The following is a 25,729-nucleotide window of genomic DNA, read 5'->3' as shown; positions in this document are numbered from 1 at the left end:
AAAAAAAAGCTTTTGAATGACATTGCATTACCAGATATGAGCTGCGTCAATCCAGCCGTGCTCTTTCATGATATCTCCCAATGCGGTCAGTGCCTCAGAATCTCTCAGGGTTCGATTAGCTAAAATAATCGCTATTGTATCTCTCCATCTGCTTAGTTGCTTCACATCAACTACTGGTTTTGCTGTTGCGGGACAGTAGGGTGCATTGACATACTGGATATCATTTAGTATAAATTCTTTCACTGTGCGCGAAAAAATATAAAGTTAAAATAAAGAGGGCTTACAAGCATGGTGTGAACTTACTTGCAGCAGATCCTACGCCTGAAAATAGACAATAAAGCACGCGTAAAGGCTGGTTGCTACCGGCAATATTATGAAACGTCCTGTTCCTTCTCATCTCGGCTGTTGCATTCATTTCTCGATCGACAAAAGAACTAATGACTTGCTGCCAGAGATCCTTTCCAACGCAACTACTGATGATGAGAGCGTGTGCCCAAAGATCCTCCTGCATTGCATAATTAACAGCACCCGCGCGGTCTCCTCGCATCAAGTATCGCTCTATTTTAGATAATACTCGATCCGATAAATCGTCATCGTCTGTCTCATACAAGGTATCATTATTTTGTGCGGGTAATGTAAAATGGGTATCATCTTCGTTTGGAAGTGAAGGACGTAAGACATCTAATATCGCTTGATCCATCTTGTCCCTTTTGATAATGGAGTCAAAAGACAGTTCTTTAATATATATAAAACTTACTTGTCATCAATATGTCCATCTGTTTCAACATAGACCTTCATCAGTTGCCATAGTAGCATCTTTGCTTCCAACTTGTGATATTCTGCAGACGCTGGTAACAACGACGTCTTTTCCTTCTCAAATATCTCGAGCCTTTGAGTGATATAGGCAGCAACGTCCTTTTTCTTTTGCTTGATTCCCACTTTACTATCATGCAAGATAGGGCCGGGAAAAGAAGAAGGCTGACAATATTCCTTGAGCTGTTTGATCTTGATAGGCCCAGGCCGAGAGTGAATCGTGGACGTATAATAGTCTGGCACCCGCTGTGGGAAGGAAACGACAATCTTGCCACCGAATCCAAATGCGACGATGGGGCATCCCTTTTTTCTAGCAAGAAAATCATTTTCTTGCATCTGTTGGTTCATCACAGGACGAGGCGAGGCTGACCTCTGAAGAGCATATGGATCGCTAATCTGTTGCAACGAAAGAGCGCGAGTGACAGATGACAGCGGTGTAGCTGATCTAGACATCGTCAGAGGACGACCACACTCCTCACAAAACTTACTCCTCGGCTTGTTTTCACCCGTACAATGCGGATCGGGACAGGGAAGTAGGACATCGGGCGTTGTTTGTCGAGAGATGGGGGTATATGGAAAGCACTCTTGATTTGTATTAGGGTCATAATAGTGTATATGACCTTGCTCATCATAATAATAATGTACATTAGGATCAAACTGATACCATTGACCATTTGTTGTTGTTGTTGTTGCTCCATTTAGTCTATAAGGTGTCGTCATGTTTCCTTATTACACACACAACAAAGAAAAGAAAAGAAAAAAAAAAAGGAAAATTTTCTGTTTATGTGTGAACAATGCGTCTTTGCTGAGTTGTTTTAGATGAATAGCGATATCATATACAATGATGATATCATTGCGTTGTATGCATATATATTATGAGCTTACATATGGAGGAAGGAAATAATAGTAATGTTGCGTGAAACAGATAAAGTGCATTCATCTATTTAAGTAAAGAATGCTTCATAATTGACATAAAACTCGCTCTTAGGCATGCAAAATGGTTCAATTTTAAATCAACAGTGAAGAGAAGGAATGCTAAAAAAAAAAGGTATTTAATCGTTTTGATCCTCCCTTTTATTTGGCCTTTTCTTTTTCTAAGATTGATAATAGTCAAAACCAAAGATCAAGAATTAAGCTGGATAAGCAATTTGGGTATAGCACCTGCCCCATAGGCATGGCTTGTATGTAGCCAGTAGTCTGTCAGCTTGAGAACTAAAAGAAGCGCATGTTCATTTTGGCTTGTCTAACTACAAGATATGCTATAGGTTGTTTATTGAGTATATTTGAGCAAAGCTCATTCTGTTTAGCTCTTTTCTAGAGCTCACTTTGAAGCTTGCCATTGAGGTTATTTGAGCCTTTACCTTGTATTCTCCTATGCTTTCATTTTGTCAGCTCTAGTCATTACCATGTGAGGATGTTAAGACAATGATCTATTCCAGAGGAAGTTTAAACATGATTTTATTTTTCTCGACATACAAAGAAGGTTATGTTTATAATGTTTCGTAGCCTCCCCCTTTTCTGCCACGTACAATCATCAAGGTACCCTTGTAGACCTTTTGTTACGTCTGCAAAAACCACGTCTTATTCGTTTATAGGTACAGATGTTGGTAGATATCCACGATATAAACTCATCCTACTGTTGAGTATCATCTCAGCAAAAAGCGACCAGATCAAAAAAAAAATATTTATCACTTGAATTCCTCTATCAAATGAGAAAAAAGCAAGCAGATATATTATTTTACGTTTCCTGCAGCTACATTCAAGATATGCCTTGAGCGTTAAATACAAGAAAAAACAAAGTTAATACTGTGATAGTCATTTCATAGTCATGAGGTATACAGGTCGTCTTATTCTGGATCACTCTTATGTACGTGGCTTGATATATTCTTAAAAACTGCCAAAATAGAGAAGAAAGAAAAGGAGGGAAAAGAGAAGCAAGGGGAGATAAGGTGTGTCAGCAGCTAATTTAAATAAAGAAAAGGGGAACAATGCGTGGTTGATACTATAGACGCTTTTTTCAATTTTTTTTTTCAGATATAAAAACCAATGACCCCTATTTTTTTAGTACGTTTCTCTCTCTTTTTATTTTTCTTGTATGTTTAAACCAAACGAAGCATCTCAACCAGGCAGTATATGTGACAAGATGTTTTCTTTTTTTTGGGCATTATATTAATTTTTGTAGGCGCTTGTTCGTTTTACTTGGGCGAAACGGACGATGAAGAATGCTTGCCACCTAACGCCTCTTCTTCATCTGAGACGCAAGTACTTTTGACTACAGAAGACCAAGTGTCTCGATACTTGACCGCATCACCATGTAAAAAAGAAAAATGCATTTTTTTTTTTCAGGAAACTGAGTCGTATACTATAGTACCTACAGCTGTGCTTAATCAGAAATCACCCAAGGATCGCTGGAGCATCTTAAAGATGAGATCCAAGTACTATTTACCTATCCTTCAATGGCTTCCCTTATACAATCGACAGTTGCTCTTAGGAGACTTTCTCGCAGGCATTACTTTGGCTTGCCTGTTGATACCCCAAGCACTATCTTATGCCACTGCTCTTTGCAAGCTAGATGCCATACATGGTCTTTATGGCATTGCCTTTCCTGCTATTTCTTATGCCGTATTTGGCATGTCCAGGTAAGGAAAAAAGTACGTACCGCACATGATTAGTCTAAGGTTTGTTTAGACAAATGTCAGTGGGTCCGGAAGCAACACTGGCGCTACTGATTGGGTCATCCATTGCTCAACAAGGCAACCATGAGACAGGTGACAACCCGATTGACCCACTAGCCTGGTCTTGCTTGATGACACTCTTCACGGGTATTTTTACACTCTTGCTCGGCATCTTCCGCTTAGGTTTCCTTGACAGCTTGATGAGTCGAGCGCTCCTAAGAGGCTTCGTCAGCGGGGTTGCTCTTGTCGTCATGGTTCAACAGGCGATCACTCTTTTGGGGCTTACAGAACAAAGCAAGGCGTGGGGGATTTCCGAAGCTTCGACAACGATCGAGCGTCTTTATTTCCTTTTTAAACACATGCAGGTCGCACATAAACTGTCATCCGCTGTCTCTGTCACGTCTGTTCTCTTCCTTCTCGTCATGCGTGTTGTAAAGTCCAGATGGACCGACAAGCGATGGCTACAGCTCTTTCCTGATGTGCTTCTTGTTGTCATCGTCTCTATTCTGCTCACCCAACACATGGGCTGGGACCATCAAGGGCTCGCTATTCTCGGCAAGATCGATAGTGCAGGTATCCCCTGGCCTTCTATCCCATCCTTTCCGCACAATAAACACATGAAGGATCTCTTGGTGACCTCAGCCATGATTGCGGTTATTGGCTTTGTTGAATCGATTGTAATTGTAAAGGTATATTCGAATCGGCACAACTATTCCGTCAGCGCCAATCGAGAACTCGTCGCTCTGGGTATGGCCAATGTCTTTAGTGGTCTCTTTCAGGGAATTCCCGCGTTTGGCTCAGTAAGCAAGTTGATCTGACAACATCTGTTCTGAATGCTGATGCTCTTCATTTTTTGTAGGTCTCTCGAAGTAAAATCAATGATCGTGCAGGAGCCAGGACACAGATGGCTTGTCTCGTGACGGGTGTCATTGCCATCTTGGCCATTCTTTTCCTCTTGCCCTACTTTCATTACCTACCCAAGGCTGTACTCTCATCCATCATCTTTGTCGCTGTCCTCTCCCTGCTCTCTGAGTTACCCGAAGATCTTGAGTTCATATTCAAGATTGGCGCTTGGAGGGATTTGGCTCTATTACTCGTCACTTTCTTTGCTACTATCTTTGTCTCTTTGGAATTCGGGACACTATTGGCTGTTACTTTATCGCTCCTGCTAACCATAAAAGAAACGAGTTATCCAAGGATCTCGATCATGGTATGACACATGTGTCAAAAAAAAAAGATGGCTTATATTTCTTTAGGGAAGAGTCAAAGGCAGTGTGAACAAGTTTAAGCCAATTAGAGATGAATCAGACGATATCGAGCACTTGCAGGATGTTCTTATTGTTCGCATTGAGGAAGCTTTATTTTTTGCAAACACAGGTATAAATGATAAAGGTGGAAATAAAACAATGGTTCATATATATATATATATATTTTTTTTTTTAAAAAAAAGGGCAATTAAAGGATAGATTAAGAAGATTAGAAATGTTTGGTGATATGTCCATTCATCCTTCCGAAGACCCCAGAAGACGTGAATCGCTATATACCATATTTGATGTTGGTAGTATGCCAACCATTGATGCAAGGTAAGGGGAACCAATCGAAAGATGACACACACACCATTTTTTAACCCATATCAAATGAAGCGCCATTCAGATATTATATGAGATAGTGGAAGCATACAAATCAAGATCAGTGCAAGTTTATTTTGTACGTCTTAGAGAACAACCCTTGCGGTTATTCGCTAAATCGGGGCTATTAGCTCTGATCGGTCAAGGTCATTTATTCAACAAAGTATCAGAGGCTATTGAGGCGATTGAAATGAAACGACAAGAATAAAGCCAATGAGGTGTTGCATCTACATCAAATGAACCCAGCTCGTAATTGATGACTCTGCTCTCTCTCTCTTCATCTATTGTTCCGTGATTGGTTGATCAATAAAATCTTTTTTTTGTATACACATAATCTGATCCCTTTTGAATTGCCGATCCACTAAAGCCACTTTGTTTTGCATATATAAAACTCTATTTCCTTTTCTTCCTTTTCTTTTCTTTCTTATTCAAAACACTTTAAACATGTCCGTTAGACCCACTGATTCTTGGAACGTCTGTCTCAACACTTCACTTGAGCAAGAAGACAAGGAAGTTTATGATATTGTCGAAAATGAAAAGCTTAGACAATGGTCTGGTTTGGAACTTATTGCATCTGAGGTAAGATATTATATGGGGGAAAGAAAAGTACATACATGTATTAATAATTTTTTTAGAACTTTACTTCTCAAGCTGTCATTGAGGCTAACGGTACTGCCTTGACCAACAAGTATTCCGAAGGTCTTCCTGGTGCTCGTTACTATGGTGGTAACGAATACATTGATCAACTCGAAATTCTCTGTCAGAAGCGTGCTTTGGCTGCTTTCGGTTTGAATCCTGAACAATGGGGAGTGAACGTTCAACCCTACTCTGGTTCTACTGCCAACTTTGCCGCCTTGACTGCCTTGATTCAACCTGGTGATCGTTTGATGGGTCTTGACCTTCCCTCTGGTGGCCACTTGACTCACGGTTATCAAACCGCCAAGAAGAAGATCTCTTCTTCCTCCATCTACTTCACCTCTATGCCTTATCAAGTCAACCCCAGCACTGGCTTGATCGACTACAAGCGTCTTGAAGAAAATGCAGCCTTGTTCCGGCCTCAATTGTTGATCTGTGGTGCCTCTGCTTATCCTGCCGAATGGGAATACGACACCATGCGCAAGATTGCCGACCAACACGGAGCTTACTTGATGTGCGACATGGCTCACATCTCTGGTCTGATTGCCGGTAAGGAAGCTCTTTCTCCCTTTGACTATTGTGATATTGTCACCACCACCACACACAAAACCCTCCGTGGTCCCCGTGCCGGTCTTGTCTTCTTCCGTCGCGACAAGGGTGATGGTCTCGAATCTCGCGTGAATCAAGCCGTGTTCCCCTCTTGTCAAGGTGGTCCTCATAACAACACGATTGCTGCTGTTGCCGTCGCATTGAAACAAGCTGCTTCCCCCGAATTCAAGCTGTACGCCAAACAAGTCCGTGCCAACGCCAAGAAGCTCGCTGAAGTCTTGACCAGCTACGGCTACAAACTCGCCACGGGATCAACCGTGAACCACTTGATCCTCTGGGACTTGAAACCTCAAAAGTTGACTGGTTCCAAGGTCGAACGTATCTGTGACATGGTCCATATCACGATCAACAAGAACTCAATTGCCGGTGACAAATCTGCAGTGACCCCTGGTGGTGTCCGTTTGGGTACTTCTGCCTTGACCTCTCGTTCCTTGAAGGAAGATGATTTCGTCAAGGTTGGTGAGTTCCTCCATAGAACTGTTCAAATCGCTCTCGCCGTTCAAGAAAAGTGTGGATCCAAGTTGATGAAGGACTTTGTTGCTGCTCTTGAAGGTAATGAAGAAATCGCTCAACTGAAAAAGGAAGTTATCGAGTTTGCTCGTTCTTTCCCTATGCCCGGTTTTGATCCTTCTCAAATCAAGGCTACTGTCACTATCTAATTGTTGTATAATATAAAAAAATGTATGCTATAGTATAAAATAGTTCAACACACCTTCAAGCACATATATTTATTTTCTTTTTTCTTTTTTGCTGTAAACCACACACATACCTTTTGTCATTTTTCTCTATAATAAAACGTTCAACACATTTTGTATCATTTATTTTTTTCATGCCGCTTTTATAAAGTGACGTAAAATGTGTGCTTTGTTTTTTTTTTTTTTTTTTTTTTTTTTCATTGTTTTCTTTTGCAACATGTCGAAATTATACGACTTGACGGTCAAGACAATAGCTAATCAGGATTGGAACTTGAGTTCATTGAAAGGAAAGGTTGTTCTTGTTGTGAATGTTGCATCGAAGTGTGGATTCACTCGTCAATATGCAGGTCTAGAAGAACTCTACAAGAAATATCATCCTCGAGGATTTGAGCTCATAGGTGCACCTTGTAACCAGTTCAATCATCAAGGTAATAAGTCGTAAATAAGAGTATATATACATAATAATTCTTGCTTTAGAACCAGGAAGTCCCGAAGGTAAAAGAAATGGTGATTTAATAAAGATATAAACCATGTGTAGATATTCAGAAATTCTGCAAGCTTACTTATGATGTGAGCTTTCCTCTCTTGGAAAAACTGTAAGATATAAATCAAAGGGGATGATACATAATACACTAATAAATATAGTGACGTGAATGGTCCCAATGAAGCACCTCTTTACAAGTTTTTAAAAGAGTCAAAGAGTGGTATCTTTGGGTAAGCATTCTTTATGTGTGCGTGGCTAAATATTGATACTTGTATATTAGAATGACGCGTATTAAATGGAACTTTGAGGTAAGCAAAAACAATGTAAAGATAGATAGAGACTAAAGTTATGTCTTAGAAATTCCTTATTGATCGACAAGGCAATGTCGTGAAGCGTTACTCGTCCTTGACTGAACCTTCATTCATTGCTCCGGATATTGAAAAGCTGTTGTAAAATAAACAACCTGATCTGTATTAAGCTGCGTTATGAGTAGCCTTATGTGAAGGGACATGTGTGAGTAAGAGAGATTAATATTGTTACACATGTCGAGATGGACCTTGGCGCGGAAAGGGAAAGCTATTTTTTTCATGCTTACTAAAAAATATTGCTTTTTTTTTTTTCCCTAATGGTCTCTCAGCAGCACTTTGTTATTATTGGTTTGGATCTGACGGTCTATGGGCTGGAAGAATATAAGAAACGACCCAAAGGATATCCTGTGTCTATCATCTTTGCTTTACACGGCAGACTTCGTAAGTCTTGCAAAAAAGAAAGAGATCTCGCTTTTTGAAATGTGTGTGTGTCATTAGAGAATCAATCTTCGATGAAACCCATATGCGATTCACTCTGCTCCCTCAATGATACAAACGACCTAACAAAGCGTCACTTGATCGTAGTCAGTTTTGATAGTCCCAATCATGGCGCTCGCTTGGTCAACAAGGTTGCAAACCACGCTTGGAAGGAAGGAAAGAATAGCAACCCATACCATGCGATGGATATGTGGAGCATGGTATACACCACATCTCGTACTGTATCAGACCTTATTGATGTCATCGAGACCTACCTGTTTGGACCTTTAGATCATCACCTGGTTGAGACCTGGGGAGTTGTGGGTTTCTCAATGGGCGGTCATGCCTCCTTTATGGCTGCTGCTGAAGGTAACATAGACACTAATTTTTTTTCCCGATTTTTATAACCACTTTTTCAGATCCTCGTATCTCGGTAGCGATACCTATTGTAGGCACATCTGACTTTCTGTCATTGATGAAAGATCGGTTGCATGAAAATAAGTTGCCTGCAAAAGAACATCTGCCTAAGACATTCTGTGATATGGTCGCTCAAAAGACAGCGTGTTTGAGTGACCGATTGAAATCTAAACATTTGCTCATCATCAATGGACAAAAGGATCAGTTGGTCAAGGCCAAGTTTAACGAACCATTAGTGCATCAGTTACAACAGACTCATATAGGCAAAGAAGGGTATGATTGGAAATACCATGTGGTACCAAACGTTGGTCACGAATGGTGCGAGGATATGCTTCATTTGAGTATTCAATGGTCTGATCAATGGTTGCTCAAAAGACAACAAGGAAAATTGTAAAATAAAAAGCTGTGTGTAACCTACGAATATCCTGGAAATTACCACCCATTTCTTTTTCTTCTTTTTTCTTTATGCTTGCAGGCTTTTTTCGTTGTTCTAAAATTAAACCGAGCATTTTGATATTGAGAACGATGACAACAATTCAAAGAAAAGAAGAGATTGTTAATAATTTAACAACAGTTAGAAATAACATGCAAAGGATTCTAAATGAGCAGCAGCGTGAAGTATGTAGACATGTATATAAAGCAATAAGGATTCTAATTTTATATACATGCATATATTTCTAGGCTTGTTTGGTTGCTGTTAGTAAATATAAACCAATAGAGGACTTGATGTATGCCTATGAGACAGGCCAACGTCACTTTGGTGAAAACTATGTAAGTCTTTATTTCTTTGTCATATCTCTTTTTGTTTACACTTTTTTGAAGGTACAAGAATTAGTAGACAAGAGTCAAAAGGTTTGTTTATTATTATAAACTATGGGTATATATGTATATATGCATATATATATGCTTATATTGTAATAGTTGCCAGCAGATATTCAATGGCATTTTATTGGACATCTCCAAAGCAACAAGTGCAAAACGGTTGCAGGTAAAGAAAAAGAAGAAAAAAGTAGATAAAACATGAGTAACAATTGTATATATATATATATATAGCCATTCCAAATTTGTATGTGGTCGAAACGATCGATAGTATAAAAAAGGCAGATACTTTAGATAAGGCATGTAAGGCAGTAGAACGAAAAGAGCCTCTAAGTGTGTTTGTACAAGTGAATACGAGCGAAGAGGATGGTAAGTTAATTATGGAGAAAAAGAGACAGATTGAATTTAATAATGGATGATAGTTAAGAGTGGAGTAGATCCTTCGAGTGTAGTGGATGTCTGCAAGCATATAATTGAACAATGTTCAAATTTGAAGCTACAAGGATTGATGACTATTGGTATGTTTGGAAGAGACCCTTTAGTTGAAAACCCTGATTTCAAGGTAAGAATAAAAAAGACGACAATATACACTTGTATTCTGATGTGGTTGTATATATATCAAGTGTCTTATGGAATGTAAACAAAGGGTCGAAAACGAATTAAGCGTGAAAGACTTGGAGCTAAGTATGGGTATGTCTTCTGATTATGAAATGGCATTAAAGATGGGATCTACCAATGTTCGTGTTGGCACAACGATCTTTGGTGGAAGACCACCCAAGACAGAAATAAAGAAATAAAAGACTAATAATAACAATTGCGAATCAGATATATGTTTAGGATAAAGGAGGAATATTGAGACACGTATCCAATTTATGTACAGTCGTCATGGTTTCATAATTAAAGAAAATGAATATATGACACGAATTAAAGTTGCCATATTAAAGTTGAAAGCATGAGCTCTATCATTGCCATTTTACCTAAAATAGTAACAATAATTCCAAATAAAGTAATCATCATCTACAAGCATGGCGTGAAGACTGAGGTTGAACCAAATTTGCCCAATTAAAAAAGAAAAGAGTATAATAATGAGTTATTTAGATCCATTTTTTTTTTAAAAAAAAATAAAGGACTAGAAAGTAGAATGCAGTTCTCTACTAAATAGCAATTAATCTCATTAGACACGTCAGTAATGGCTCAAGCTCTCGAACTGGCCTTGTACATTTGATTCAATCCTAGTTTAATTCTTTACGAGATTAAAAATAAGCCAGTTTCATTATAAAAAAGCTGAAATTTAATTTCATTTCGTCTAAAAAAATAAAACACCCCCGTTCCCTGTTTCTCTTTCTTTTCCCTATCTCTCTGCTCTTTTCTCTTTTTCTCCTCTTTTTTTTTTTCTTAATCTTAATTACCCTTTGTTTGGTTATTAATAATGCAAGATATCAACACAGAGGATTTACCAGCAGATATTTTGGATAAACTTCGAAACCTTGATTTAGAATTAGCTGATGGGGATATAACTCAAAAAGGCTACGATAAAAAAAGGGCAAATTTATTAGCCAGCATCTCTGGCAATACGCCTACAACACCCACGACACCCACAGGTCCTCAACAAGCTTCTTCAATGACAGAGGGTAATAATGAAGAAGAGATACTTGAGGATTTTGGTCCTGAGCCAAGTGCTGCTGATGTGGTTGACTTTTTGGACTTTCTGCCTTCTCCTACACGCTCGCCTCAACAGTCACCCCGTCTGTCAGAAGGTTCTACGCATATGGAAAATAACCATTTGAAACTTCAACAGGAATATCAGCATCAACAACCACCACCACAACAACAACAGCCGACTTATCCGGGTGGTTCACCCAGCATGAGACCAATGCAACCTACTCCATCCTATCGACCTTACAGACCGGCGCCTCCTAATAATCAACCATATTTTAATAACCCAGCAATGGGCACTCCTGTTCCAAACAATAGACCTTATATGATGGTTCGTAATAACGTAGGTTACCAATCTGGCATGATACCTCCGCAACCACAGCCACAACTCCCACAACAACAACAACAACAACAACAACAAAGGCCTGTTGCGCCTTCATATATGTACTCAAATAACAGATTGCCTCCTGCTCAAAATGTTTACAGACCAACCAATACCACAGTCTACCAAAGACCCATGATGTATAATATTAATCAAAGACCCACAGCACCTACTCAACAACCCACTAGACCGCTCTATAGACCTGTTCCTCCACCTCCTCGGCCTCAATATCCAAATTACCGTCCTCAGCAACCACAGCAGCAGTATGTTCCTGGTAGATCTCCTGAAATGCAATATGGTAATGTAAGACCCAACTATGTTTATGGTGGTCCCAACAGATCGCCTACGAGCACAAGTAGTATGACGGGCAGATATGAATATGATCAACAGCATATTTACTCAACAAGGAACGATTCTCTAGAGTGGAATCAGTAATAGTGTAAGCCAGCGGCTTTATCCTTTTTATTATTTTTTTAAGAGCACGTGTGTATGTGCGAATGGTTAGTGTAAGTTATGTGTGCGCGTTGTATTGTTCATACCAGCTTTCTCTCTCTCTCTCTCTCTCTCACACACGTTCGCTCTTTACGTCACTCTCCTTTTTTAATTTGTATTAATATGCTTGTTTCAATAGTCATTTAACCCATCCTTTTACGTGTGTGTGTGCTTATTCCCCAAAATAAAGGCCTTTTTTCCCCTTGGTATGAGGTTCTTTTAAAAACACAAAGGATATTGATGTCACATTTGACAGCTCCGCTGGCTGATTCACGAATTTTCCTTGAAGAGAAACTCTAATACTTCTTTGTGCTCGTTTCTTTATTCTTTATTTTCTTAAACTAATTTTTATATGAATTATCATAGATACGATCAACAGAGCCCAGCAAGCACCTTCTATCAGGAAGACGCCCTCGATTACATCCATCAGCCAAAGCCATCCAAGCCCGATCCAGCAAACAGTGAGTGCTACGAGACGAAAGGTAGGCCACAGCAAATACGAAAACACATCGATGGTCAAATCATTTCAAAATGTCGAACCCGTACCACTGCCGACGATGATCGCACAAGAGAGTATGGAAGAACTAGCTGGCCGACAGATGCTTCCTTCGATTCGACGAGAGATACCATTCAAGGTAGTCGACTTGCAGGACGACAAGCTCGATCCCAGTCAGTTTGAGTCACTGGCCGAACTCTTTCGACACCGAGCGTCCAATAGCCAAGGAAGAATCATTCCGGCGTTTACTCTGGTAGATCATCGCGGAAAGGAGATCACGTCGCTTACATGGGAGAAGCTTTCAGCACGTGCTGAGAAGGTAGCGATGGTTATCCGAGACAAGTCTGGACTTCAAGTAGGAGATCGTATCGCGCTGAGCTACCGAAGATCAGAGATGATTGATTTTATTGTTGCTCTGATCGGCTGTTTCCTAGCGGGTATGGTGGCTGTTCCGATCAACAGCACAGATGAGTTATCTGAGCTCTGGTTCATCTTGCGTGTGACAAACGTTCATTTGGTGCTGACAACAGATGGTAATCTCAAGGCGTTGACCAAGATGCTCAAGGCCAAGAATGTGGATTTCCCCAAGGATGTTGATTGGTGGCCAACCAACGATTTTGGATCACTTTATGCGCATCAGCTAAAGACAGGCAAGTACAGTCCGGTTCGATCCACTCCGTTGGCCTATATCGAATTCACAAAGTCCATCAATGGCGAGCTCAAGGGCGTTGCTGTCTCGCATCAGTCCATCATGCGTACCTGTCACACCTTTACCGCAGCAACAACCGATACAGTGGTCTCTGTTGCCCCCGACGGTACAGCATCCGTCCTTCCTAATTGGGATACTCAAGGTGCAGACACCATCTTGACTTATTTGGAGCCGCGGCAACAGCTGGGTCTCAACGTCTCTGTGCTTTGCTCGATCTATAATGGGTCTCATACTGTCTTTGCTTCCCCAGTGGTTGTAGAAACACCTGCTGTATGGATCTATCTTGTATCAAAATACAATGGTAAACTCAAAACTTAAAACTTCCACTTGCTCACTTTTTTTTTTTGCATTAGTGACCATCGGATTGGCCAATTATCCGGGTATTTACTATACAGCTAAATACTACCAGCGAAACCCCAAGGAAGTATCAAACTATAGCAAAAAGGTCACTCCCGACCTATCATCACTTCGCATCTTATTCATTGATTCGCTTGTCGTAAAGCCAGACATGAACACATTCATCGCCGATCACCTCTTGGCGCCCCTGGGTCAAAAGCTGCTGCAGTCGCCCATCGAAGTCGTCACGCCAATTGCGTCCCTGCCAGAACATGCAGGCATGATTGTCGGTTTTCGGGATTATTTGGGGCCCAGTAAGCTCGAAGAGTACGAACAAGAACAGGGAACGAAAAGGACAATATTTGCATCTGGAAAATCAAGAGATGTTTGGGAGTGTGTCTTGGACGCAAACGAGTTGAGAAGGAAAAAGGTCGTTGTGCTGGCTACTGCAGAATCAGCTGCTATCTACCGTGAGGAAGAGAAAGATGAGCCTGGCTACGTCAAGGTGGGATCTCATGGATTCCCATTCCCGACGTCGTCCGTGGCTATTGTGGATCCTGAAACCAACTTGCTTTGTCCATCAGATACTGTCGGTGAAATCTGGATGGACATGCTTTCGCCTCCTGAGGGGTTCTGGGGGATACCTGCGCTAAATGACTTGGTCTATCGCGCGTCTCCTATGATTGTGCCGCCTGAAACGCTCTATCCTGAGAACCTGCATCAGCAGTTTGTCCGAACCGGCCTATTGGGAACCATCATCGGTGGACGGTTAATTGTGTTGGGCCCTTATGAGGAGTGTATACGACAGCAACGCTTGGATGAGCAATTGGGGGCAGAAGAGATTCATATGATCAGTGATTTACTTTCGACAATATCAAAACGATGCAAACTCGAAGCGTGGTAAGTATATGTGAGGTATAATGGCGATTTGTATTTTAACACAAATGATCAGTACGATATTTTCAATTTATGTCAACCGTCAACACCTACCTGTCCTTGCATTAGAATCGGCAAATGAAGATGCTACAAAACAAGTCGAGCAGGCAATCAATGCCTTGCTTAGTTTCCACGGACTTCGTGTCTTTGCTGCTATCGTTACCGGTAAAGGAGTCCTTCCGAGATACTCAAAGGACGGCCATTCTACTGTTCATCACTTGCTGACAAAACGCCAGTTCCTATCTGGCCAGCTACCCATTCAATTCATCAAGATGGACGTCGATCGAACTGTCTTTAGTGACGCCGCTTCTTTCGACACAAGAAGCAGCGTATGGCAGACATGTATGGCAGCGTATGAGCGTGCACTTGGGTTAAAGGTCATCTCGCCTCGAGCGCGACCTCAGCATTCAGGCATAGAGATGATCCAGAACGCTATTGATGAACGATCGAATTACGACTTGTCACGATTTAGAAATATGGTAGATATCATGCTTTGGCGTACCTCTCTTTATCCTGAAGAAAACGCATTTGTTCTAGTCACGCAGAGCAGCACAAAGCCGATTTCATGGAGAAAGATCAATAACCAGATAGCGACGATTGCCAACTACATGGGCAAGAAGCTCAGTATAAAGCCAGGCACAAAGGTAATGATCCTGATGCCCTTTGGCATCGACCTTGTTCGATCCATCTATGCCTGTTTTGTTTTGGGACTCGTGCCTGTCATCTGCTCTCCACCAGACACGACACAGACGTTGTCGAAGCGTATACAAGAAGATGTGACCATGATGCTGAACGCTGTAGAGGATATTTCGATCACACACATCATTGTCAACTCACAGTCAGAGGACCTGGTACGCAGCAAGATTGTCCATGCCGCCGTCAAGCACGCGGTCCAGCATGGCCAGACCAAATTGAAGCGACTCCCGGATCACATTGTCAATATTGATAAAGCACCACGGTTCAACAAGTTGTTAGGCCCCGAAAGTGGATACTCTGTTCGGTCTGAGTGGACAAGTGATAAGTCGCGTCCAGCCCTCGTCATGATTCATCCGACAGTGAACGAACTTAAGCAACAGTATGTCGTTTATGGTCACGATACGATTGTTGCACAGTGTCGTGCTCAAAAGCTGACATGCCAGATCAGATATCAACGACCGCTCATCGTGACCGGGATCGGAGGATTAGATGGACTAGGACTGCTGCATGCTGTCTTTTGCGGTGTCTATGTTGGTAAGTGAAAGACAAGTAAAACGAAAAAACTTGTATTCATATGATGATCAGGTTGTACAACCATTTTGATGCCAGCAATCGAGTTCAAGGAAAACCCTGTAGCCTACTTTGAATTGTTATCTAGGAACAAGTGCTCTACTGTATGCGCTAATTATATGCTATTCGACCAAGCTATCAATCGAATCAATCCTGCTGAGCAGAAACAAATTTCGTTACAAAATACCCAAAACTTTATGCTTACTGTGGCTAGCAGAACAAAGCCTCGATTCTGTAAGGATGATTACTGCTTTATTGCTAGTAACTGACTTTTTTGTCTATACAGATGAAAAGATATCTCGCTTCTTGTCACTTAGTGGGCTTGAAAGAGAAACAATCAATTCGGTCTACAGTCATGCATACAATCCAATGATTACGACCCGCTCTTATATGCTGATAGAACCTATCTCGTTGATTGCCGATTTCGAGTGGCTACGACAGGGCATCGTGCGACCATTATCACAAACAGATGAAGCCTATGGCGTCCTCTTGCATGATTCGGGTATTGTACCCACAAATACGATGGTTGCCATTGTCAATCCAGAGACTCTGTCGCTATGCCCTACACATGTCATTGGAGAAATCTGGGTGTCTTCGGACAGTAACGTCAAGGGACTCTATCCTGTCTCGAACACTACTCAGTTTGAGGCTACGATTCAAGGCGCAGATCCTCGTATAAAGTACATGCGAACCGGTGATGTTGGTTTTCTGTGGAACGTTCAGAGACAGGCTATGAGTGGGTCTGTTGAAGAAGGTCAGTGTCTGTATATCCTCGGGCACATGGGGGAGATGATCATGTCAAAAGGGTTGCTTCACTTTGCAGTAGACATTGAAGAGTCTGTTGAGACCTGTCACCCAAACATTTGGTCTGAAGGATGGTAAGGTTATATATACATGCTTATAAAGAACTAATATATATTTATATATATAGCTATATCATTCAAATGGGTCTCGAAATTATCGTCGTCGTTGCCGTTAAATCAAGTTCATCCGCATTATCGACTATTCCCCTCATTGTATCAGCTATTCTGGAACGTCATGCTTTACTAATTGATACAGTTGTTATCATCACAAAAGACCAGTTACCCAAAAAATATAACGGTGAAAAGAGAAGGAAAAGGATCCTGTCGATGTATATGAATAAGGAGCTGTAATGTATTATTTAATCAAAACCAATATGCATCTAACTCTCATTTTGTATAGATCGGCTATTCACGTATGCAGGATCAAGAACCAACACCAGCCTATTCATTTACCAAAATGGAATAGTGTTGCTTCCAACTTAGGAGACGATAGTGCTTCTGTTATATCATTTGGTCAAACATCTCATGTAAACTTTGATACAGAATCAGCCAGCATGTACAGATCATTCATACCTGCGTCCACTCGATCTCGTAACTCGAATGGTGCAGAGTCTATTACTAGCAGTAACGCACTTCAGTCTTAAACTCGTCATATGTTGCGTAAAGTAACCATGCTATTGTTTAATAATAATTTACCCCCCGCTCACTCTTGTTTTTATTGTTGTTGAGAGCGCCTTTTCAAATACTTAGCGAGTGGCGCTCAACAAAGCTTTTCAATGTGTGTCCTGCTCACGAGCCGAAATATTTTCAATATTTTTCGATGAAGAATAGGAATTTATAAAGCAATACATTTATTTCTGTATTTTAACTGTATGTTATACAAGCTCGATCAGCAAAAAGAACGGATACAACGATCAAGACCACTTAGTTCATGTGTATTTAGGAAGAAGCTTTATAAATTCGTATTTTACATCCACTGGACAAACTCTGAACAGTCTTAGGTTAGATAATGGCTTTGGTAATATGAAATTGTAAAGCGATGCTACGGGTAGCGTCCAGAGGAAGCGCCCTGTAGCATTAGCCTATTTTCTAGCGCATGTAGTGATAGCCAAAAAAAAACCTTACAGATTAAAAAATTCTCATTGTCCTGGTGGAAGTGTATGAGGTGATTTTCCAATGCCATACATAGTGGTAGCTGCTTTTTTCAAATTATTTACAAATAGAGAGTATTTCACCCAACTTTACCTTGCCATCTTACTGAACCCTTGCAACTCCCTTACATTCATCAAATTTTTATTATAAACCGTGAAAATGGGAAGCATTATCAGAATAGTGTCTACGTGCTGGTCAAAGTATATCCCAATGTAGAGCACTTAATACTAATCAATGTTTTGCTTTCGTACCTGCTGAAGCAAGCCGTTGACAGAGATTTAATTAGCCCTATGTTACGAAGGACATATATAGTAACCACTTCTTTTTATAAGCTGTTCATCAACAGGATGTAATCAAATATTTGTGCAAGAGATGAGGGAGATTTGAACGCTGCGAAAATAACGTATCCTTAAAAGGTAAATAGTTGTGGTCTTGATGAAGAATATCATCCTCTAAACCATTGAACACAGGTACTTTGTGACTTAAGTTGTGATCCAATATGTGGTAGCAAGGATCAGCAGACCGAGCTTTTTTTTCAGAATTGTAAGTTTAACAAAGATAATAGTGATTTTGTGAAATGATTTGAAAAAGAAAGAGAGAAAGGAGAGCATTGAATTCAAATGGACAAAATAGCCTCAAATCAGCTCTTATCCAAACAAATCATTCAGCGGTATTTTTTTTTTTCTTTTTTCTCGTACAAGCACACTTTATGCATTTTATATATGCATAAAAAAGGAATTGTTTACCCTATGGGCAAATGTCATTCTTTGTCTGCTTTTTATTTGCTATTGCATTAAATGCAGTTGATAAAGGGAAAAACGGTGAGAAAGAGGGGGTGAGGGAAAACGAAGGTTCAAATTTCCATTATTGGCTAATTTCATCATCAAATACCTCTGTTGCACTATCATTGCAAGAGAGAGACACCAGATAAATAAACCAAGCTGTTTATAGGCTCTGCAATATATAAACTTTCAAGTATTCTCTCTTTCTTTATTTTCCCCCACTTTTGCCATAATGTCTCACATTCAGCAATTGCCATCCTATTTACTTGATCTCATTCTTCAATATGTTCCAAAACAAGACTGGGCAGAAAGTCGACTCGTTTGTTTAAAGTGGTATCCAATATTTACAAAACGTTTATTCAAAAAAGTCAACATAACATGTAACTCGCGTCTGGAGGCCTTGTTGAGGTTCAATGCCATGGCTTTTTCTCGACTGGTTCCAGTGGGAAGCTTCATCAAAGGTATCGAATTACACTATAATAATCATCAAGGGGGAACAAAAATACTTTACCAACACTTTGAGCAGTTAGTTCGATCTTGTCCACAGGTTGAAACTCTGTATGTTTCTTCCCTTGTGTTCAGCAGCTGCATATCAGCCTATTTACTTTTGATGGATGACCATATCAATTGGAGCCTTCGAACAATACGCGCCGGTTACTTCAATTGTCTCACTCTAGACCACTATTACAAGTACAAAGACTCGATTACGGCCATGCATGAGCCATTTGATGCTAAGGACTTGCAATTTATAAGGCATTTTCCGTTACTTGAAGAGCTTATGATGCCTACCTATCTTCCTATGACTGCACTACAAGACTTTTTGCTCATCTTTGACGTGTGTGCTAAGCTGTCAAAGCTCAATGCAACGATAAACATGGATGATGGTTTAATCACAATGGTTCCTCAAGATTCGTATCCTTCCTTAACGCATATATCAATTAAAAGTCAAAACTCGTATATCCCAAGGGTCATGGTTAACTATATCACCGCAAGATGTGTCAACCTTTACTCGATTATCCTTACCCTAATGTCTCCAGATATACATAATGGCCTCAATGAGACATATAATCAGTTATTAGGCTTTCTATTCAGACAGACTAAACCAACATGTTCATTAAGACTCGAGTTCAATAGAGATGCCGGTGTAGGAGCCCAAGAAGTAGATGATATGATCTGCGAATGCCTGAACAGCACATTCAGGCCACGATCTATCAAGGTACACAATTCACTAAAAATCATTGAAAGAGCATCTAGCTTCAACAGCACAACATTTACCACCACGCTCGAAAAACAAGATAATAGGACTCAGTGCGAGGTCAGGATGCATGTATCTTATTTTGATAAGGGTTGCCGATCGGATCAATACATGAAGAGCTCACCCGTGTACGTCGATACACTGTCCATAGATTGCATTTATCGAGACTCTAACTTTCCAGAGGACATCTTTTTGTTTATAGCAAAGTGTCGTCGTCTCCAAAAGTTAACACTATGCAATAATAACTTGTATTCATTTCATGGCTACGTCTACAAGACAATACGAAGCTTACATATATATGATACTGGTGTCAGTGTTGGCTTCTTTCGAAGGTTGCCTAATAGCTGTCCTAATTTGAAAAAGATGTGTTTGACAAACATTAGCGTATTGCACGAGGAATCGGGTGAAGTGGGCGGAACAATTGAGATGCCTGGGATCACACTTCAGGAGCTTTCTATGGATATGGGAGCTAAAAGCAAATGGCTAACTTATGTAACGACCCATAAAGGATGCTCTTGTTTCTTGGTAGAGCCAGATAAAAGGCCCAATGAGCTAACGCATACAGAAGCTGACATGTTAAATGGCGAGATAGCCCTCAAAAACCAATACCATATCTGGTGTCATGACATCTTGCAATTTGAGTTGAACAATTATAATTGTGTAATAAATAAATAAAAAAAACGCTCACATCTCTTGCAAAATAGAGAGCACCTTTGTGTTTTGCCAGCCGATAAAGATACACCCTGATCAAAAGTTTTCACTCTATTCAATATAGCTGTATTTAATAGCAACGGTTACTAGACGATCATGTATATCAACAGGATTGCCCTCAGACTTTTTTTTTTTAAATGGATCTGATTTACTACTAGCTTTTCCTCTTTCCTAATTTTAACTCTGTGGTGGTTGTCAATGCAACTAAGGCATTTAGATGAAAACACCGTACGACATTCTTATTGAAGCTCAGATTTAGGCAACCATTTCCTATTGTGTGTGAGAAATAGCCCTTCTTTTCCCTCATTATTGACATGACCAGATCACTCCAGTTAGCATTACTTGTATGCGACACTCCAATGCCGGAAGTAAAAGAAATATATGGAGATTACCCAGTCATGTTTTCTACTGTGTTTGGATTAGCAGCCACGAATCTTGGACTGACTCTCAGCTGGGACTTTTTCGATGTTGTTGATGCTCAAGAATACCCTTCCGTTGAGGACATCAAGAACAGAAAATACGATGCCATTATTATCACTGGGTCCAAATACAATGCACATGATGATGTGCCTTGGATACTGAAGCTAGTCGAGTTTGTAAAGACAGCACGAGGATTGACAGGATATGTTAAATTGATAGGTATATGCTTTGGACACCAAATCATTGCTCGTGCCTCAGGTGGTATCACAGGAAGAAATCCCAATGGCTGGGAGGTAAAAAAAATAAAGAAAAGGGGAGGGTATAAGCTAAAGAGACTTTATATAGGTTGGATATGTCGAAGTACAGTTAACTCCTCTTGGCAAAGAAATTTTTGACACTGATAAACCATTTTTGGTAATTACCACTAAAATCAACCTATAGAAAACGTAATCTTTATTGTTTATAGAGAGTGAATCAATTTCATCAAGATCATGTTATAAAGTTACCTCCAGGATTTCGGTGTTTAGCATTTACGGAACACAATACACCTCATCACTCCATGATCTCGAATGATAGGCAATGTATCACAGTACAAGGACACCCTGAGTTCAATAAAGATACCGTAAAGATCATGATTGAAAAAAGAAAAGAGCTGGGCATTGTTCCACTTGAAGTGGCTGATAAGGCATTAGAAACTCTAAAAACGCATGGACTAAATATGGAAGATATTTGGTTGTGTGAAGAGTTCTTACAGTTTGTTGTTAGTAACCAATAAAAAAAAAGGGTATTTAACATTAAGAAAGAACAAGTTGTTTATATATGATTATTTAGCATAGAAAGGGATTACGTTTACATAGGAGTGAAAAATAGAAAGAGGGAGAGAAAGGAAGGGGGGGCATAAGAAAGAGAAAAAGGGAAAAAGTATATAATGCATTTGAGTCATATAAAAAAGAAAGAGATACGCGTAATTTACAGACAAATAAAAAAAAGGGAATGTGAAGGAGGTAAGAGTTGCCTAATGACATTTTGATGTAGTTGTCACTTTCCAAGGCCTTCGACATATTCTGTGATTATGTACTTCAATGACATTTTTACTTTGTAGAGTTTTAAATCGTCCCCAGCAACAGCCTCGAGATCGGTGAGGCAAGTACGTGGCAGAGATCATGGCCCAGGACAGACCTTGCTCATACCCTTGCTGTAAGAGGCTATCCTCCTCAGGGGTCCATGGTGTTCTGGTTTGAATGTAAGTTGTGGATGTTGACCTACGTTGAGGAGAAGGAGGGGATTGAAGTAGGAAACTGTCGTCTTTGACATAACGGTAATAAGCTTCACCGTTTACACGTTTATGAAAAGAAGAAGGAGATGGTTCAGAGGGTGAGCTACAGAGACTGCTACTCGTACTGCTGATCGATTGAGAAGGTTGATAGAGTTCAAGATCTTCAGTGTACACAGGAACCGGTCGGTAGATGTCCAAATCGAAATAATTGGATTTTGATGAATATGGTTCACAAGGTTGGCATAATAAATGTTTAATATCCATAACACCTGTTCATTATAAATTATCAATCTGACCATTAAATTGTAGTAAGACCTTACCAGACATATTGTTACAAGAGTTATTTATATGAAATCTAAAAAATACACGAAGTTATAAATTAAAAAGAAAAGCTTTTAGCATCAAGAAAAAGAAAGAAAAAAGTGGTTTATATACTTGTAAGAAAAGGGGGGGAACATCGTTTTCTTGATTGCATAAATGATAGAAAGTTAACGCGATTGTATTTAGAAATAATGTCGATAAAAAGCCCTGGTTACATATAAAAATAGTAATGATCTGCCGCCAAAAAATAATAATTTTGCCCTCCCTTTTTTATTTATTATAAACTTTATTTTTATCATTTATTCCAGCAAACGTTAATCTTGGTTCAATGTTTATATTTGATTCTTTGCTTTATCCCCTTTCTCTTATTCTGTTATGACTGCCATCTTAGTCACGTATAGTAATGACCCCCTGATCTTCCTTTACTTTTTCTCTTTATGCCTTATTCTTTTTCTTTCTTTCTAGCTTCTCCCTCTTTTTTATATTATCGTAACGTTCATGGATGAGCAAGGATAGTATTTTTTTTCTGATTTGAGTATTTTTGGGGAATTTGCTTTCTTGTTCTTTCTATAAAAATGATAATAACTTGCCTCAAATGATGAGCAAAATTTCTATGGATTGACATATATAATGCACTCAAGGACATATGTGCATTGATTATAAAGTTAATTGGAATCTCAATCTGCTGCCTATTATTCATCTCCTATGTAATAAAGCTTAAACATAGTAGCTCATTTTTATCGTGTTCCTCCCTCTCTTTCTCTCTTCCATGTTTATTAACGCATGACCATATACCTAAGTATGTTTCCCCTCTTTATTTTATGCATTATATCTCAATACGATACAGGCTAATAAATTATCAAGGAGATTCAGTTCCTCAGTTTTGGTAAACGTTTCTAAGTCTGGTGCCTTCTTTATAAAGCATATTCATATCAACTATAATAATCATTTTCGACGTGTTAATATATTTCATATACCCCAGAATTCCCCTGTCCTCCTCTTGTTTGACTATACCAGTATGATTTCTCATCCACACCTTAACAAAATTGGAACACACTTCCCTCCTCCTGTGAGTATCATGAAAAGGTTCTATTTACTTATATGGGTGCAATCAATATCATTTTTAAGCAAGGGAGCTAATCCAACGTTTTTTATACCTTATTTGAGTATTGACACCTCATAATAAGAAACTATGACAACTCTAGTCTGTCATAAATGTGTGTTCTTCATCCCAAACAGACGATCACTCGATCTGCAAGTTACTCCTTAAAAATCAAATTCAGCAGTGACAACTTGGATCTCCGTGAAAACGAAAAAAAAAAAGTCTTTTCTTTTTCAAGTATGTCAAATATGGTTATTGCTTCTGCACCTGGTAAGGTCTTGATAACAGGTGGCTATTTGGTTTTGGAACCAGAGTATACCGGCACTGTTATTGGTACCTCGAGTCGTTTTTATACAGTCATTCAGCCAGGTGCAAATGGTCTCATCACGGTTCGCTCACCTCAGTTTGACTATGCCAACTGGACATATGAAATTACTATGGGCACTACATTCACATTGAGAGCACAGTAAGAATTATATTGTCTTTATTGAGGCATTAGCTAATAAAATCGATAGAGAAGTCGATAGTCCAAACAAGTTTGTCGAAACAGCACTTGCCTTTACTCTCAAAATCATTCTCAAGAAACAAGGCATGGAAAAGGTCCATGATAAACTTATGGCCGGTATGGATATCATCATTGTAGGCGACAATGATTTTTACTCTCAGCGTGCTCAAGTATATACAATAGATCTTTTATTGTAGCTATATAAAACTCATTTTTTTTTTTTTTTTTAGCTTAAATCAAAGAACCTTCCAAATACAGTCGAAGCCTTGGCCTCGCTTACTCCGTTCTGTAAGACATATGCCACATTGGCAACTGTGCACAAGACGGGGCTCGGCAGTTCAGCTGCACTCATCACCTCCTTGGTCGCCGCTCTTTTGCTTCACTTTGAGATGATTGGAGATGTGACAAGCGACAAGAATAAAAAGTGGGTCCATAACGTTGCCCAGTTTGTTCATTGTTTTGCTCAGGGCAAAGTAGGAAGCGGGTTCGATGTCTCTTCGGCCGTTTGGGGGTCTCACTGTTACAAGCGATTCAATCCTGATACATTGAAGCCTGTGATGGTAAACACTATAAAACATATATATGTATCAGCTTGAAGAATGACACGCACTTGACAGGATAATCAAGTGGATTCTCAGTTACTCCTTAATACCTTGGATCCAGCCAATCAAAAGTAACTTTCAAAAATATGAGAGAGACAGTAATACTTATTGTGTGTTTTAGCTGGGATAACCAAGTGGTTCCACTCAAATTACCTCCTGGATTTGATTTGTTATTAGCTGATATTGATGCAGGAAGCCATACGCCTACTCTGGTAAGCAAAGCATTGGCATGGAAAAAATCAGATCCTGAACAAGGTAAGCATGAAGAGAATGGTTGTATATGTATGGCTTGGTTAATCGCATATAATAAAACAGCAAATGCGTTGTGGAAAGAGCTTGGTAGATATAACCAAAAAGTAGAACAACATCTTTGCAGGTTGTCAGACTTGTACGAGCAAGATCCGGCCAGATACCAAAGTACGATCGATATTTGCTCTTCTCTTCATTCAAATGAATGGCGTGTGTTAGAAGGAGATGTCGTGTATGAACTGGTGTGTTTGGTCGATGATTACCATCACGTTCGGTCACTTTTACGAAAGATGGGTGATGCATCTGATGTACCCATTGAACCCAAAGAACAGACACGATTACTGGATACATGTATGCAAGTCCCTGGTGTTGTCATGGCAGGTGTACCTGGTGGTAAGTTTTTTCTTTTTTTTAAAAAAAAAAAGAATACAAGTATTGAACGATGAATATAGCGGGTGGATATGATGCTATTTTTTGTATCGTCTTGTCAGATGCTGCTAAACAAGAAGTGCGTAAAGTATGGCAATCATGGAAGGAACTTAATGTAGGTCCTCTCTTGTCACAAGCTGACTCGAATGGCATAACCTGTCCCAAACTAAATGAGGTTCCTGGATTGTTTAATGTCATTTCACAATAAAAAAAAGCATTATTTATTATTCCAGAAAAAAAAAAGGTATAACATATTAAATATTTGCAAATGTGTTTGTGTGTAGTTAA

At 39.7% G+C, this 25,729-nt stretch overlaps 12 protein-coding genes across 12 annotated transcripts in view; 10 read left to right on the top strand and 2 right to left on the bottom strand.

The window, feature by feature from the left end:
- The window catches only part of RHIMIDRAFT_247874 (uncharacterized protein), a gene marked incomplete at both ends in the record, with an annotated part of 2,219 nt that extends 686 nt beyond the window's left edge, over positions 1 to 1,533 (bottom strand). The window contains 3 exons of the mRNA XM_023610459.1: positions 32 to 242; positions 304 to 707; positions 758 to 1,533. Of these exons, the coding sequence (XP_023461952.1) occupies positions 32 to 242; positions 304 to 707; positions 758 to 1,533 (1,391 nt within the window). The remainder of the gene's footprint in view (positions 1 to 31; positions 243 to 303; positions 708 to 757) is intronic.
- Positions 1,534 to 3,237: 1,704 nt separating this feature from the next.
- Positions 3,238 to 5,324, top strand: RHIMIDRAFT_286462 (uncharacterized protein; the record flags this gene model as incomplete). Its single annotated transcript, XM_023613382.1, has 6 exons — positions 3,238 to 3,452; positions 3,502 to 4,288; positions 4,348 to 4,698; positions 4,745 to 4,865; positions 4,939 to 5,071; positions 5,132 to 5,324. 6 exons carry the CDS (start codon positions 3,238 to 3,240, stop codon positions 5,322 to 5,324), a joined length of 1,800 nt encoding a protein of 599 aa, XP_023461951.1.
- A 218-nt stretch (positions 5,325 to 5,542) lies between these two features.
- On the top strand, positions 5,543 to 7,168 carry RHIMIDRAFT_219825 (glycine hydroxymethyltransferase). Its single transcript, XM_023607394.1, has 2 exons — positions 5,543 to 5,695; positions 5,752 to 7,168. Exons 1-2 carry the CDS (start codon positions 5,561 to 5,563, stop codon positions 7,018 to 7,020), a joined length of 1,404 nt encoding a protein of 467 aa, XP_023461950.1. The 5' UTR covers positions 5,543 to 5,560; the 3' UTR covers positions 7,021 to 7,168.
- Positions 7,169 to 7,273: 105 nt separating this feature from the next.
- RHIMIDRAFT_208271 (glutathione peroxidase) lies at positions 7,274 to 7,993 on the top strand (the record flags this gene model as incomplete). Its single annotated transcript, XM_023607044.1, has 6 exons — positions 7,274 to 7,484; positions 7,534 to 7,551; positions 7,595 to 7,652; positions 7,702 to 7,770; positions 7,821 to 7,848; positions 7,898 to 7,993. 6 exons carry the CDS (start codon positions 7,274 to 7,276, stop codon positions 7,991 to 7,993), a joined length of 480 nt encoding a protein of 159 aa, XP_023461949.1.
- A 367-nt stretch (positions 7,994 to 8,360) lies between these two features.
- RHIMIDRAFT_208202 (alpha/beta-hydrolase) lies at positions 8,361 to 9,136 on the top strand (the record flags this gene model as incomplete). Its single annotated transcript, XM_023607039.1, has 2 exons — positions 8,361 to 8,694; positions 8,745 to 9,136. 2 exons carry the CDS (start codon positions 8,361 to 8,363, stop codon positions 9,134 to 9,136), a joined length of 726 nt encoding a protein of 241 aa, XP_023461948.1.
- A 131-nt stretch (positions 9,137 to 9,267) lies between these two features.
- On the top strand, positions 9,268 to 10,358 carry RHIMIDRAFT_286459 (alanine racemase; the record flags this gene model as incomplete). Its single annotated transcript, XM_023613381.1, has 7 exons — positions 9,268 to 9,360; positions 9,424 to 9,513; positions 9,565 to 9,594; positions 9,664 to 9,730; positions 9,796 to 9,930; positions 9,984 to 10,123; positions 10,185 to 10,358. 7 exons carry the CDS (start codon positions 9,268 to 9,270, stop codon positions 10,356 to 10,358), a joined length of 729 nt encoding a protein of 242 aa, XP_023461947.1.
- Positions 10,359 to 10,918: 560 nt separating this feature from the next.
- Positions 10,919 to 12,426, top strand: RHIMIDRAFT_76602 (uncharacterized protein). Its single transcript, XM_023615665.1, has one exon. The coding sequence runs from the start codon at positions 10,991 to 10,993 to the stop codon at positions 12,032 to 12,034; it is 1,044 nt and encodes a 347-aa protein (XP_023461946.1). The 5' UTR covers positions 10,919 to 10,990; the 3' UTR covers positions 12,035 to 12,426.
- A 17-nt stretch (positions 12,427 to 12,443) lies between these two features.
- Positions 12,444 to 17,281, top strand: RHIMIDRAFT_247867 (acetyl-CoA synthetase-like protein; the record flags this gene model as incomplete). Its single annotated transcript, XM_023610458.1, has 8 exons — positions 12,444 to 12,552; positions 12,578 to 13,597; positions 13,650 to 14,532; positions 14,585 to 15,798; positions 15,850 to 16,068; positions 16,121 to 16,712; positions 16,766 to 16,984; positions 17,038 to 17,281. 8 exons carry the CDS (start codon positions 12,444 to 12,446, stop codon positions 17,279 to 17,281), a joined length of 4,500 nt encoding a protein of 1,499 aa, XP_023461945.1.
- A 1,522-nt stretch (positions 17,282 to 18,803) lies between these two features.
- Positions 18,804 to 20,573, top strand: RHIMIDRAFT_241747 (uncharacterized protein; the record flags this gene model as incomplete). The annotated part of the gene is made up of 2 exons (XM_023609641.1): positions 18,804 to 20,467; positions 20,531 to 20,573. 2 exons carry the CDS (start codon positions 18,804 to 18,806, stop codon positions 20,571 to 20,573), a joined length of 1,707 nt encoding a protein of 568 aa, XP_023461944.1.
- Positions 20,565 to 21,749, top strand: RHIMIDRAFT_76588 (class I glutamine amidotransferase-like protein). The gene is made up of 3 exons (XM_023615664.1): positions 20,565 to 21,250; positions 21,303 to 21,371; positions 21,424 to 21,749. The coding sequence occupies exons 1-3, from the start codon at positions 20,852 to 20,854 to the stop codon at positions 21,730 to 21,732; spliced, it is 777 nt and encodes a 258-aa protein (XP_023461943.1). The 5' UTR covers positions 20,565 to 20,851; the 3' UTR covers positions 21,733 to 21,749.
- A 223-nt stretch (positions 21,750 to 21,972) lies between these two features.
- RHIMIDRAFT_241745 (uncharacterized protein) lies at positions 21,973 to 22,560 on the bottom strand (the record flags this gene model as incomplete). Its single annotated transcript, XM_023609640.1, has 2 exons — positions 21,973 to 22,502; positions 22,554 to 22,560. 2 exons carry the CDS (start codon positions 22,558 to 22,560, stop codon positions 21,973 to 21,975), a joined length of 537 nt encoding a protein of 178 aa, XP_023461942.1.
- A 1,335-nt stretch (positions 22,561 to 23,895) lies between these two features.
- RHIMIDRAFT_241744 (phosphomevalonate kinase) lies at positions 23,896 to 25,649 on the top strand (the record flags this gene model as incomplete). Its single annotated transcript, XM_023609639.1, has 7 exons — positions 23,896 to 24,122; positions 24,172 to 24,331; positions 24,392 to 24,721; positions 24,779 to 24,834; positions 24,885 to 25,018; positions 25,079 to 25,405; positions 25,465 to 25,649. 7 exons carry the CDS (start codon positions 23,896 to 23,898, stop codon positions 25,647 to 25,649), a joined length of 1,419 nt encoding a protein of 472 aa, XP_023461941.1.
- Between the last annotated feature and the right edge of the window lie 80 nt (positions 25,650 to 25,729).

Source organism: Rhizopus microsporus (genome assembly GCF_002708625.1).
Source record: "Rhizopus microsporus ATCC 52813 unplaced genomic scaffold scaffold_25, whole genome shotgun sequence".
In the NCBI taxonomy this organism is placed as follows: domain Eukaryota; kingdom Fungi; phylum Mucoromycota; class Mucoromycetes; order Mucorales; family Rhizopodaceae; genus Rhizopus; species Rhizopus microsporus.
Note: the sequence above shows the minus strand (reverse complement) of the source record. Positions and strands in the feature narration are given on the sequence as shown.